The sequence below is a fragment of the Scardinius erythrophthalmus genome, assembly GCF_964197995.2.
Source record: "Scardinius erythrophthalmus genome assembly, chromosome: 16".
NCBI classification, from domain to species: Eukaryota; Metazoa; Chordata; class Actinopteri; order Cypriniformes; family Leuciscidae; genus Scardinius; species Scardinius erythrophthalmus.
The window spans coordinates 7,861,007-7,875,130 of record NC_138236.1 but is presented as its reverse complement, the minus strand read 5'-3'; the positions used below and the strand labels follow the sequence as shown (position 1 = coordinate 7,875,130).

Here is a 14,124-nt window from a genome sequence, read left to right as displayed (position 1 = left end):
TTAGAAGAATGTCCGTAAACAGACAGTTGACAGAAACCATTGACTTCCATAGTAGGAAAAAAAATACTATGTCAATGGGTGCCGTCAACTTTCTGGTTACTGACATTCTTCAAAATATCTTCTTTTGTGTTCAGCTGAAGAAAGAAATTCATACAGGTTTGGAACAACTTGAGCAACATTTTCATTTTTGGGCAAACTAAATTATCTTAAATGACAAGAACAAATGCAAACACTGGCTTTGGACATCTATTCTTGCTCAGACTCATAATTCCAGTGTCAGCTTTTGATTTTGCACCAATCTGCAAGCAAACAAAATTTATTGTCATAAAGAAAGCAAAAGCTGTTGACATTTTAAAGCGGAGCAGCATGAGGACTGTTCAGTCTCGACAGTCTGTCCTGGGGTGATGTTTATTTTTCATTACCTCGGAGTTTCCTTAGAAACAGCTTTTAACAGCAGGTGTCAGGGGAACAGTTCTGTCATACTTGAGCTTTACTGGACCCTGCAAGCAGAAAAAAATTGTTCAGCTTTTTGTACTACGCACCATCCGAAAGTGCTTTAAATGATGGGACTTGTTAAACAGCCCTCTTCCCAGAAAGGAAAATATGAGTGGAGTAAAATTTTCACAATGGAGTCATGAATCTAACTTTTACACCCTGAACAAAACCAGAACCAGTTTGGTCCATGACACATAGTTTCAGAGCATAACCCCACCCACCGCTTCCCCGTCTCAATCCCTGTGTGGAAAATGAGCACAATCCAAATGCATTTTTCCTTCTCAAACAGAAATTCTTTCCCAGATGATCTTTGTTGAGGTCATTAAACGCTGTCGTGCGGCTTCGGGGAGCTCCTGATTGCTCTGGATCTAGTGGTGCGGAGGGGGTTCACTATGTTTCCTCGCACAAATACAAGGAAACAAACCCAGGAATGAACAGGAGCCAGAGAGAGATTCCAGTCTGGTGCTGTAACACACAGCTGTGTCTCCCCAGGGCACAAATTCACAGAGCCCTCGCTCAGCCGACTCTGATGATCGGAAACACTGCCAGCAGGTAAATTGTAGCTTGAAGAGAATATCTTTCTTTCTTACAACCTCCACTTCACACACACAGTCCTCAGGGCCTTCTGTTACAACAATGCAACAGATAAAATCAGATTTTTGTTGGAGCAACCCCCTCAGTGTCATTGCAACATTGCATCTGCAGAACATAAAGAAACCCCATGCAGAATAAGGATTATTCAGGACTGTTTTATTTGCCCCTCAAATTATGAAAATAGAAATCCATAATCAATATTATTACAGCACATAACACCTAATGAAAAGATATCAAACAGGCTGTTCAAATTTCCTTTACATTTCTGTAGAATCCCATGCTTAACCATGACAGATGCCTTGTCTATTAATGATTTTGAACAAATCAACACATCAGTGTAAAAGGTGAACTGGTTTTAAAGGTGCAAAACAAAGATGTTGAGAGGAAAAATGACTTTAGACAATACCCGAACCAGCAACCTTCAAAAATGCATTGTTTCTAGTTTAACTAGAGAGAAATAAATCACTCTCATGTAAGTCAACTACCTTACAGAAAACCTCTTGGACCTCATGGAAAGTTACAGGAACTGAAACATCTTAGCCAGTTTTGCGGTCTGTCAGCGAGGTTCGTTTGGACAGTATCTTTTGGCTTTAATAATTGTTTCTGCCTCCTAAAAGAATCTCCATCTGACAGCAATTTCTAATCCTCTACAGTTTCTCTCTTTATCCTTGAATATATCTTGTTAAAAAAAAGTTTTTGTGGCCAAAATTAAAATTATTTTATTCCCTGTTGTGTTGTAAACCTGTATGATTTTTACAAAAGAACATATTTTGAATCACGTTTGAGTCACAGTTTTTTATTTAATGTGTAATGCTATTTTGGATCATTCTGGCAAAATTCAAATGTGCAATACACAAAATTAGTGATGCCTAATGCCATTGGTCCTCACATGACAAGTGACCAAGCATGCTGCACCAAATTTGAATATGTATATGCACTGATTATTTGATTTAAAGCAAATAAGATACAAGAGTCAAGAGGAATATTTTTAGCAAATAATGATATAAATTAGGGACAGTTTCTCACATAAACTATCGTATGGCTGCAGAATACTTTGAAAATACCGCACAAGATGTTTGGACTACTCTAACGCGTTAGCGTTATGGAAGAAACCAAGTCGCACAGGTTTGGAACAACATGAATGAGAATAAATGTTTTTTTTTTTGTGATCTATTTCTTTATGACTCTTCTTAGATTAAATATTGGTAATTTTCTATTTCCATCAATAGGATCCATCACATTAACATGAGCATCAAACTGTCTGAAGTATGACAAGTACTGACAGCAGAGCGGAAAGAATGATTTATGCAGTTAGCAAATAAAATGTGCATTAAAACAAGAAAAACACTGACTGAGCTTCAAACAAGGCAATAGCACATAAGAGATGTGAAAATCTAATTGTCATTGTTGTAAAGCTATGAAAGTGTTTAAAACGCTCTGTTATGGTCCACAGTCACACAATAAAAGTTGAGGGAATCGCTTAGTTGGTGACAAGTTTTAAGTGCTCTCTTAACTGAACTGAGCTTAATATTAGTAGCTATGAATAGTTATGCTTTTTATTTTTGGTACAAAAAAATAAAATAAAAACACACGTGAACATACCAAGTTAAGAGATTAAAGCAACAATACATATCAATGGAAAAACAAAAAATTATTTAACAAAAATAGAAAATGAAAGCTTATGCAATTAAAGCTCAAGTCAAGGAATAAATAATACATAAATCCCTAACAATATATGGTTTCTTGTATGTTCCATGTAAAGTGACCATCCCAGTGCAACTAACAGAAAGCCCTACTTTCATTCATTCTCATTCACTCCTCCTCTTCATCCTCATGGGAGGGGCCTCTGAGTGAGGCGGGGCCTACATGCTCCTCCTCCTGCATATGCTCAATAGCTACTATGCCGGTGAGGAGAGCGTAGCTCAACATCGCTGCCACAGCAACCAGCACTGACAGAAGCTGCTTGCGTCTCTTGTATGGCTCGTTGTCAAAGTCGCCCCCCTGCTGTGTGCTGGACACCGGACGACTGACGCCCTCTGCACACAGAACAGACACGAACAGGCAACCATATTAAGAAAAATCTTCTCTTATTCAACAGACAGAAGTACAACATGCTGCACATTTTGTTCTTTGCAAACATTTTATTGTAGTTGTTAGTTTCCCACCTTTACTCTCATTGGGGAAGTACAGGCTCAGGATGTTAGAGCAATATGTGTTCAAGTTGTCCAGATTCTTCAAGTTCTGCTGCAGTCGGCAGTTAGGCAGTTGAATCTTAATAAGTGGCGCTAGATGACCAAACACATACGCATCCAGAGAAGAGGGCCTTTAACAGACAAATACATCAAATGTATATCAAAATGTGTATTACACCTAACCAATAATTAACCAAGAGTCTCAAAGTGAAGCTCAAAGATCAACCTTGATGTGTAAAACAGGTTGCAGTTTTCTAACTGTAGGACTTACGAATCTCCAAAGAAGAATTTGTTCGATCCCAGGCGCTGAGAGAGAAGATTCAGGCACTCCAGAGCATCATGGTAAAGCTGGAGAGTCATAGTCATAGATCATAGAGAGGATGTAGAAGAAACAACTAGATTACAGACTATTATGTCACTATCTCTAACTCACTATGTAACAAAAAAAAATTATATATAAAGTTTTAATAGTCGTTCTTTGAGAAGTCTATAAGAATAGGGCAGTCTATAATGATAACGACACAGAGGAATCACTTGTAGAACTATTTTTTCCACCTATCAACACTATTTTAAAGAGCTCGAGCATTTAAAGCGGCAGACGACATAACTGCAGGGTGTGCTTACTTTAAACAGAACGATATTGTGCATTGGTGTGGATTCTAATATAGTTATAGGTGTGGCTGTGCCTAAACATTGCAAAATATAACATTTTGCTTAGTTGTAGTGAGCAGGTCACAAGCATGCACATTGTGACTCAAAGTTTCATAAGCAGAGTTGTTTCCTAACACTAGAAACTAGTTCTCTGCCAGAACGGAACTTCTGCTCTATCTGAGCCCAGATTCCTCACATCTGCTGATTGAGTGTCCTCTTCAGGGACCAGAACATCGTTGCCTCTGGAACATTGACTCTAACAGCCGCCCTGTTCTCTGAAGGAGGGGGTTAGTGTCACAATAGCCCAAACACCATCTGATGACCATTTCACAGCACATAAAAACAAATACTATCAAGCACAATATCCAGAATCCCACCCGGAGAACATGTAGCCAACTCGTCCTATCTCACCTCCTTCTCTGCCTCTTCTCCCGCCTCCAGCGCGCTGTTTCCTCGGATCAGACGGAGTCGCTCCAGCTGCCTGTTCTGCATGCGGCCCGGCAGGAAGAAATTGAGCGGGAAGCACATATTCTCCCCGTACCAGCGGCGCGTCACCTCCGCATAGTTCTTAGGATCGACCCATAAAGCGTAGATCTGGTGGGAAATGAGGAGAGTGTTTGAGCACGTACCCACCAAAACTATCATCTTCAAGTTTTAGGATTCGAATCTCACAAGCGCAGGCAACAGTCGCTCCTCCAGCAGCGAGGTGAAGGCCAGCGTGTCTGCACCCTCTTTGGCCGAGAGATCATAGTCTGCATTGTATTTCTGAAAGACAAAGTTACAGCATTACTACTACATCTGCTATTGTTCAGACAAACAAGTAGTCCCTTTCCAAATCATGCATTTGACCGTTCAAGCAGGGCTGGTGATTACAACCAAAGAATGGCTTATTTATTCAGCATGATGTACAGGGGTTGGACAATGAAACTTAAACGTATGGTGTAGAGCCTCTTGTAGAGTCCAAACAAGAGTATGGTGTAGAGCCTCCTTTTGTAAATACAGCATGAAGTCATCTTGGAAATGACAGATACTGCAAATCCTGCACAGTTGCCAGAGGGATTTTGAGCCATTCCTCTTCCAGAACAGCGGCCAGGCCACTGTGATGCTGTTTTCTGACTTGCTCCTCCAAAATATCCCAAAGTGGCTAAACATTTTTTTTAGATCTGGTGACTGTGCAGACCATGGGAGATGTCCAACTTCACTTTCATGTTCATCAAACCATTCTTTCACAAGTCTTGCTTTGTGTATTGGTGCATTATCATGCTGATGTACCCTTCAGGGTACAATATTTGAACTGTTAGGTGCACACGGTCCTTTAGAATGGTTCAGTGGTCCTTGGCAGTGACGTGCCCATCACCTCAGTAGAGAATGCCATGATATTGCAGCTCAAAGCATCACTGATCCACCCCTGTGCTTCAATCTGGGCAGCAACAATCTGTGTGTAAGCCTCTTTGGGGCTTCTCCACACCATTACTCCCATGGATGTGGGAAAGACAGTGAAGGTGGACTCATCAAAGAACAATACATGATTCACATTGTCCATAGCCCAAGATTTGCACTGTTGGCACAAATTAAACCAACTACTGGCACAGGCACAAGTGATCAAAGGTTTGGTTATAGCAGCCCGACCATGAATACTGACCCTGTGGAGCTCCTGACGAACAGTTTTGGTGGAAACAAGGAAGTCGAGGACAGAATTGAATTCTGCAGTGAGCTGGGCAGCTGTGGTTTTATGTTTTTTTGGATACAATCTGAGTTAGTACCTGGACATCCCTTTCAGACAGCTCCCTCTTGCGTCGACAATAGATGAGCCAGTGAGACATGCACCAACAATTTGTCTTCTTTTGAACTGAGATGTTTCCCATTATGCTATGTGGATTGCAATATTTAATGTACAACTGTGCTATTGCTCTGCTAATTCAACCTTCACACTCTGCTCTTATTGATGAAATGTAAAATTAGTGAGGACTGGCCACATTGTTCAACCCCTGTATTTTTGTAGGCCATCCCAGAAGTAAGCATAACCTAGTTCCCTTGACAAAAAGGCAGAGGGATTTTTCAATTGACTTGAATTATAGCAGAAAATAAGCTTAATAAAGTTATAATAAAAAAAATTCCATCAAGGTATTCTTCACAACTGAACACAACTTATGAATTTTGAGGCCTAAATACAAGCAGCAGAAGTAAAAAGCAAAAGTTAGCCTATAAACGAACTACACCATGGTCGCACAACTTCAACGTCACCATCACCAAGAATAATTCTTAATTTAAATTCTACAAGTTGGAAAGTTTGAGTTATAATAGTTTGCAAGAGTGCAAGTATAAACACAACAATTGACTTGATCTGTGTATGTTTTTGACTCCAAACAGCACTACTACCTGGTAGAATGAGAGACAAGAAACATATTTATAGAAAGGGTTTTAATCATGCACATAATTAAAACCTTTCCTGAAAACACATACTTATTGCGTCTCATTCCAAACCAATTTAATGGATACCTTCATTGTGCAATCAAACATGATTAATGAGAAAATTAGGGCCTTTATGATGCCAACATGCATCCCTGGAAACTCTGCAGTCCTCAAATGAATGAACCCGAAACTACTAAACTTAGCTTTGTTTGGTGAAATATACAGGGACACAGTATAAAGCAAAATGTGATCATAGAGGTTTTAGCGGGCGAGAGATAATCACCTGTTTCCTCAATTGAATGATGATCTGACTGGGTTGAGAGCAGCTGCCTTCCTCTTTGGTCCTGAGAGCAGGTAGTGAACCTTCAGTGAAGACATTAGCATCAGTAAAGCACTTTTCTTTTTTTTTTTTTGCCTGGATGAGTTTACTGACAAAGCTTCGTGATTTTTCTAAATGCCTAAAGAAGACCAACAACACAATCCATTTAAGCTAGCGATCACTCTGGATATCAATAATGGAAATGCATGAACTCTAGATAACGTATAAAAAATATCACATGGTCCTTCAGAAATCATTCTAATATTCTGATTTGGTGCTCAAGAAACATTTATTATTATCAAAGTTGAAAACTGTTTAAAAGAAAGAGTTTAAAAGAACAGAATGTATTTGAAATGGAGATCTTCTGTAACATTACAAATGCCTTTACTGTCACTTTTGATACATCTTATGCATACTTGCTGAATAACAGTAATAATTTCTGTCCAAAGAAATCTTAAGTAGCTGTATATAATACATTACACCCAAAGAGGGGATCCACTAAAATACGATAAACGGGCTAATTAACTGTTATACTTTTGATAGGTCTTTAATTTTTATGTATTCGATATGGAATATTATGGAACTTCAGAAGAATTCAGGAGGCAAGGAAAAAACACAATGGAGATAGACAAGAATGTGGAAAGAGAAACATACAGATGCAAGTTATCAGCAGCTCGGCAGGAAAGAGGAAGAGGCCTGTGTGCTTCAGTTAAAACATGCTAAATGATCCTCTTTAATGAATGTGGAGTGTCTGCCAAGAAACAGATTGTTAAAACTGGGCCTGCTTACCTGTGGGGCTTCTCCAGGGGTTAGAAATCTTGTGAATTTTGAGCGGAGCTCCAGAGAAGCGAGCATATGCCTGGAAAATTAAATAAGACATTATTATTATTGTCAAGCTAGAATTATAAATATTATGTGCTAGAAGCAATTTGAGTATCATTTATGTTCTAGCACAAACAGACAAACCAAGAGTACTACACAACCTCACAACAACCTTACAAAATATAGATGACGACAACATAATATCAAGTCGCAACAAACTCGAACAGCAACATAAGCAAGAACACACACAACCTGAATAAACAACAATAGCTAGTTAGCTACACCAAAGGCAACAACACAAAACAGCTTTAGCTTTTGGACAGGGTTAGCTCTTGGATGGGATGCCTTGTTTTACGACGACATCCGATAAAGTAGGACGTAATTTCACATTCCAGCACATGCAGCTGAGTGCTGGCAGATCCAGCGCTTCACACCTGGCTCAGCACGTCGTTTAGCAGATTCTTTCCATTGAAAGCATTGTATACTAATGATCACTGAGTTTAAATGCCCTGGAACGATTCCTTCACACTTCAGGCTGAAGCCAAGAATGACTCAAGTATTATCGGCCTCGAAAATTCTGACATTTTTTTACTGGTCCTCGTGTGATTTTCATGGAGCTCTTGAACAACTGACCATGTGTGTCCAAAAATGTCATAAAATACCATAAATTATGTAGTCATTACAAAAATTATACAATGGATAACTCAAGTAAATAGTTTACATTTCATTCTAGCACTCTCCATAGTGGGTATAGAAGAAAATGGATGGACATAATTATGTCATAAAATTATGCCAGTCTGTCCCTCAAATATATTTTATGATGTAAGAGACATGGAATATAGAACATGAATATGGGATTTTTTATGTTAGTTTCGGAGCTTTAGTCACTATGAACTGTCCCTTAATCTTAATCTGTCTCTGTTACCTTAAATTATACGTTTATCGCTGTAAAGCTGCTTTGAAACAATCTACATTGTTAAAAGCGCTATATAAATGAAGATGACTTGACTTGACTTAATGGAAAAGAACTGCATAAAGATGCTTCAAATCTTCTCCTGTGTTTCAATGAAAAACAGCCGCAGAATTTTCATTTCGGGGTGATTACTTTAACATTTAGGCTTCCAGCACTTACAGGACTCTAACTGTGACTGTAAAAGGGGGAGAGGAAACCAGATTTGTGGAAAGAGCTGAGTATTGAGTTCTGAGATTTTCTCCTTTCCCCAGTTGCAGTTGTGTGGTGAGCTGAAAAAGCGCAGTTATCTATATCAAAGGCTGACATCATAACCTCAGATTTATTACTAGATTGATTCCTACAGGATCCTAAATTGGGGCTCGTAAAGTGGAGAGGATCAAGTTTGAAAATAAATCATTCCTACGAGAACAACTGGTTGAGTCCAAAACAAACATGAGGAGGAAAACTACAGCTGGCTGAAGTCCACTTTGCCCACAGTAAAAACAGTTCATCAGACTCCTGCTGTACACATAAACACACTGAAATTAGGCCACGGATGACAGAACAGCTTCTCTAGAAAGTGCAGATGGTAATAATTAGTTTGAACCTTTCATAAGATCCTTAAATAGAGTGGCGCAGATTATGATTGGGCTGTCTTGATTTTATGCCCCGCCCATGTCTTGCTATGTATCCAATCACTGCTCTGTCGCTAAGGGAGTGTTCTAATGCACCAGCACAAGCAGCCACAGCAGGGGTTAATTTATCAATAAAAAAACCCTACAGAAATATTTTTTTTTCTGAACAGTAACATTTCATTGTTTTTTTCCACATTAGAGCACTTTTTCATTGATTTTAACATCTAAAGGTCACCTTTAGTCAAGTCACCTTTATTTATATAGCTCTTTATACAAAACAGATTATTTCAAAGCAGCTTTAGTGATAACAGGGAAATTATGCATTTTGGCTGTTGTTCAGCCGAAGTCACTTCAGTGTCAATTCAGTTCTGTTGTAAAGATCCTCAATTATTAAATTAGTTCATTTCATCTTTCAGCAGTTCTGCAAAAAAATAATGTCATCGTCCAGCTGAGTTCAGTTCTCATACAACAGCGTCACAGTCAGATCAATAATATTGTTGAATATTAAGTGTCCCCAACTAAGCAAGCGAGAAGCGACAGTGGCAAGGAACCCAAACTCCATCAGGTGACAGAACGGAGGAAAAAAAACATTGGGAGAAACCAGCAGTCGGGGGGGCAAATTCTCCTCTGGCCAATAAACAAACACGGTGCGATTATGATTTAGGCTGCATCACAAGTCAGAATTCAGATTGGGATCGGTAGCATTCAAATATTATTTCAGTTCCAAGTAACTTAATTGTAGGTTTACCACGAAAAGAAAAGCATAGTACTACATAGTATTACATAGATTACACTGGATCCACATTAGGCGTTAGTATAAATTAACAGACCACTGCAAAACATCAAGCATAACATAATGAAAAAAATTACTTCGTAAATGTCAAATAAGCATACTATAGGCTAGTTTAAAATCAAGGCTGAAACATGTAGAATAAAACAAGCACATACCATCACAAGAAATCTCTTAAAGGTGAAGTATGTAATATTGACAGCTAGCGGTTGACATCGGTATTGCAGTTGTTTCCGCACCTCCTCCTCCACAGACTCGACGCTAACACGGGTTGCCAGTTCATCTAACGTATCTGCATTTTAAAATGACTCTGGTCCTAGAGCTTTTTAGGTTGATGCTGAGACTTTTTAGGTGAGGTACAATCTGCGATATTGGACCCGGTTCGTTTGCTGGCTTCCATGGCTGCAATACGCGGTTTTCCGGAAATACTATTGGGTAAATTGGCAGTGGGCGGGATCACACAGAACAAAACAAAAAGTAGAAATAGAATAACTGGCTGTAGCATTTCTTTTTCTTTTTCAGAGAAACAAGTTTGTGAACTTAGCATGTTTCCTAAATATCTGCGAACATATTATGGAATTATTATGCTTTAGCACAGTCAAAAAATTACATACAGCACCTTTAACTAAAAGTAGGCCTGTCATAATTATTACTCATTTAGCCTGGTCATTCTTTGATTAATTTCTTATATTATTGTTTTTAATATTATATTATATTATTTGATCAAATAATGTTAAATTCCATTCATATGTTGCACAATTTTTTTAAACAAATACTGAACTGAATAATTAAATTATGTTTCTATTTAATTTTATTCCTCCCTTCCAGGTGCAGGTATTTGTTAAAAAAGTATTTTAAATTTATTTATTTTTTACATTTGTATGCCATTTATTCATGGCATAAAAATGTAAGTTAACATTACTAATGAACATCTACTTAAAAGATGTATGTGTAATAAGCATACACGGCGAGACTAATGAAAAAAATATATATAATTAAATCATTAATCACAATTACGTGCTCAAAAATGTATCACTGTCAAAATATGGTATGACGTTATAATGTTATGACAGGCCTAACTTCAAGTTGGCAGCAGACAGGCAAATCTCCAAACATCCTCTGACCTTCACATGCAGTCACAATTTAAAGCTACACTGTGTAGGATTTTCTCCCATCTAGCGGTGAAATTGTTTATGACTACCAACTGAATATTACTTTCTAGCCCCTCCCATTCCGAGGGCGTTTTAACTCCTACGGTGGCCGTATTATTTAAAATCTGCCAGCAGTCGCGAGTTATCTCCCCCTCGCATTCGTCACGGTGCCACTGAGTGTCAAAACCAGGGAGGCAGTGTTTCGGAAAACATTGAAGCTTCCCCGGGCGCCACCATTGATTAGCGGACCCTCACCTGCTGTTAGCATTCCATTGACTCCCATTCATTTTGGCGTCATTTTGACAGCGAATAACTTTACATCTGAGGCGTTTAAAGACTCCATTTGTCCATTATTTATTTCTAAAGAAACACGAAAATGTATAAAAGGCTCCATTACCTTGTATCTTACGTTATGGCCCCGTAGATGCAGTTTTTGTAAAAATAGGCTAACGATTGCGTCATAACCACGCGACTTTCTGTCGCACAGTAGAGAAATTCCCGTATGGACAGGAGGAGAAGCTCGCGGGCAATCGGGAGGACGTGGAGGCAAAATTACAAAGTAATTAATCAGAATACTTAGCAAAAGTTGCTCCTGCTCCTAGCTCATGGACACCTCCTACTCACACTCTCCGTCTCTGCAAGTTTCGGAAGGGAATGATTCAGATTTCTCTTGGCCAGCTACTAGAAGACAGACGGGTTGCTCACGTCACATCTACGTCGTCAAGCTTAGTTTGAGTCTGCGCAGTACGGTCAGCCATCAGGAAGTGAGAGCTTCTAATTGACTTCACTTTTCTCCATTGAAACCTATGGGGTCGCTGTGTCCAGTTTATATACTGTCTATGGTAAAAACGCGAAAGGCGAAGCTTGAATTTCCAAGTATGGCCCTCTTTGGCTAATGTATTTTCAAGATGGAGGCGCAACATGGCTGCCGCCATTCGAGCGACTCGCTCGTACGTATTCTAAATGGCAGATTCTACGCTTACGAGAATACTTGATTAGTTGGTAGAAGTAATTACACATTTATGAGCACATATCATTTTGAAAGAACAAAGTGTTTTTTGCTAAGAATAAACTTAATTACACAGTGTAGCTTTAAATGCAACTAGGCTATATCCTTTCTGGTGCAGTGAGATAATCTGGAAAATTCTGAATGAACTTCACATTACCAAACCATCAGACAGAGGGAGCAAAACATGCCTGCGGTTTTTAAAGCGCCCTCAGTAGGTGCAGACAGACTGTAATGCACAGACATCAACCCGACCGCTGGCGAGCTGGAAAAATCCCACAACACTCAGAGAGTCCAAAACATACAGCACTGATGTAACCTAATCACTTTAACATGCGATTTCAGCAATAGTAACCTGGTTCTTTACCCACATACAACCTTTGTTGATTAGGAATAAAATGGATCTGAATTCAGTCTCCAAAGCTGCCGATAGGGGATGAGATTGATGCTAACTCCAGATGACAGTGGTGGGTTTGTGGTTTACAGTAGCACAGACAGGTGGCGCCCTGGTGTGACCAAACTGAAGTGGAAAAATAAGAAAAGTGGAGCAAATGTCCCACATGATGATTCATGCAATAGAAATATCTGTTGATAAGCACCTTGGCTTTGGAATAAAACTGAGATAGGAAATTGAGCTTAAATCATGAAGAGTAAAAAGTGGTGATTTGCAGTTTCAAAGGGTAGACCAGCATTTAGACAGGGTCAGATCGTGGTCATGTGAGGCCCTGGGAAACCGTTTTTCTTTTCTTTTTATTAGCATACTATTTTGGTATGCTTTAAATAAAAAGGATAAAAATAGTAAGTTAGCTGGGGCCCTAGTGCTCATCTTGACTTTCATTCTGGAAAATGGTGTTTCACAGAAGAGAAAAATTAAACAAAATTGTATTGATAATAATTATTATTATTTAAACACGAATACACACACATATATATATATATATATATATATATATATATATATATATATATATATATATATATATATATATATATATATATATCATTATTTTCTAGTACCCTATACAAGACATGTGATAAGCAGTTTGAAGAATGGATGGATGCATTATTATTCATTATTTTGCGTGATAATATATAACGTTACACACATATAACAACACCTGCGACCACTACTCACATAAAACTATATTTTAAGTCCCTTGTGTTTAAAAAACAAGCATATATACAGTAAATACACACGTTAGGTGCCGTGGCATCACTGTAACGTTACCATCTAACGTTACACTGTAGTAAGTGCGGCACCGAGCCGAATCGCTGTAGCTACTACAATATAGGCAGGTGAGCAGAACCAACCCATATAAATATCCAGTGTACATGAGCCTGTAATGAAAACTCACCAGCACGATGAGACAGTCCGTATTTACTGACGGTAAACCCAAACCAGCCTTCCAGCAAAACAGCTCACAGGGAGCCGCCATCTTCACAGACCAAACACCATGACCCGGAGCTGCTGCTTTGACAAATAAAAGTCCCAATAACTTTGTGGATGTGTTCCACTCAAAGTCAAAGATGATCATGCCAATGCCCTTATTCTTTCTGAAGGCTTCTCCGTCCACAGTGAGAGCCTTGGATGGTGTATTAAGCCAATTCACAGCACAACTGTTGAAGTTTTTCTTGAGCCCCCAATCAACATGATTTTTGAAGGATCATGTGACACTAAAAATACAGATTTTCCATCACAGGTATAAATAGCATTTTATAATATATTAAAATAGAAAATAGTTCATTTATATAGTAATAATATGTAAGAACATTACTGTACAAATGTAGCCCTTTTTTCTTCAAAAACATTAAACAGTAGCTAGTGTGTTTGAATATAAATTTAGTAACTTTGTTTACTTTTGTATTAGCAGTGGATCATATCTTGGCAGAAGCTAAGACACAAAACAAGACACAATTTGGTTACCATGGCATGGTTTGTGAGGTAATTGTGTTTTATCATTGCTAACAGTGGGCCTGTAGGAAAAAGCAGAGACTTGGCCAAATGGACAATCAGCCGCTTGTGTTGCAACTCTCCATCCCAGGAATCTGCCAAGAATTCATGAGCAAAAAACACATGCACACATGAAGACATCAGAGTCCCAAGG

General features: G+C 38.7%; 1 protein-coding gene across 3 annotated transcripts; it reads right to left on the bottom strand.

Annotated features, from left to right (window-relative positions):
- Positions 1–1,224: 1,224 nt before the first annotated feature.
- Positions 1,225–13,695, bottom strand: mtx1a (metaxin 1a). Of its 3 annotated transcripts, XM_081388078.1 has the most exons (9): positions 13,375–13,475; positions 12,387–12,539; positions 7,453–7,522; positions 6,628–6,707; positions 4,605–4,697; positions 4,344–4,526; positions 3,553–3,629; positions 3,255–3,412; positions 1,225–3,125 (listed from the first exon to the last, which is right to left on the bottom strand). In XM_081388078.1, the coding sequence occupies exons 2-9, from the start codon at positions 12,390–12,392 to the stop codon at positions 2,902–2,904; spliced, it is 891 nt and encodes a 296-aa protein (XP_081244204.1). In that variant the 5' UTR covers positions 12,393–12,539; positions 13,375–13,475; the 3' UTR covers positions 1,225–2,901. The 3 variants fall into 3 exon arrangements, with proteins under 3 accessions (XP_081244204.1, XP_081244203.1, XP_081244205.1); XM_081388077.1 differs by lacking the exon at positions 12,387–12,539 and having other exon boundaries at positions 13,375–13,695; XM_081388079.1 differs by lacking the exons at positions 12,387–12,539; positions 13,375–13,475 and adding an exon at positions 10,021–10,290.
- Positions 13,696–14,124: the final 429 nt, after the last annotated feature.

Coding starts and splice junctions, on each gene's coding strand:
- mtx1a (XM_081388077.1), bottom strand. CDS start 13,554: ATGATCATCTTTGACTTTGAGTGGAACACATCCACAAAGTTATTGGGA. Junction 6,708..7,452: donor CCCCTGGAGAAGCCCCACAG/GTAAGCAGGCCC, acceptor TCTTCACTGAAG/GTTCACTACCTGCTCTCAGG. Junction 3,630..4,343: donor GAGAAGAGGCAGAGAAGGAG/GTGAGATAGGAC, acceptor ATGACTCTCCAG/CTTTACCATGATGCTCTGGA.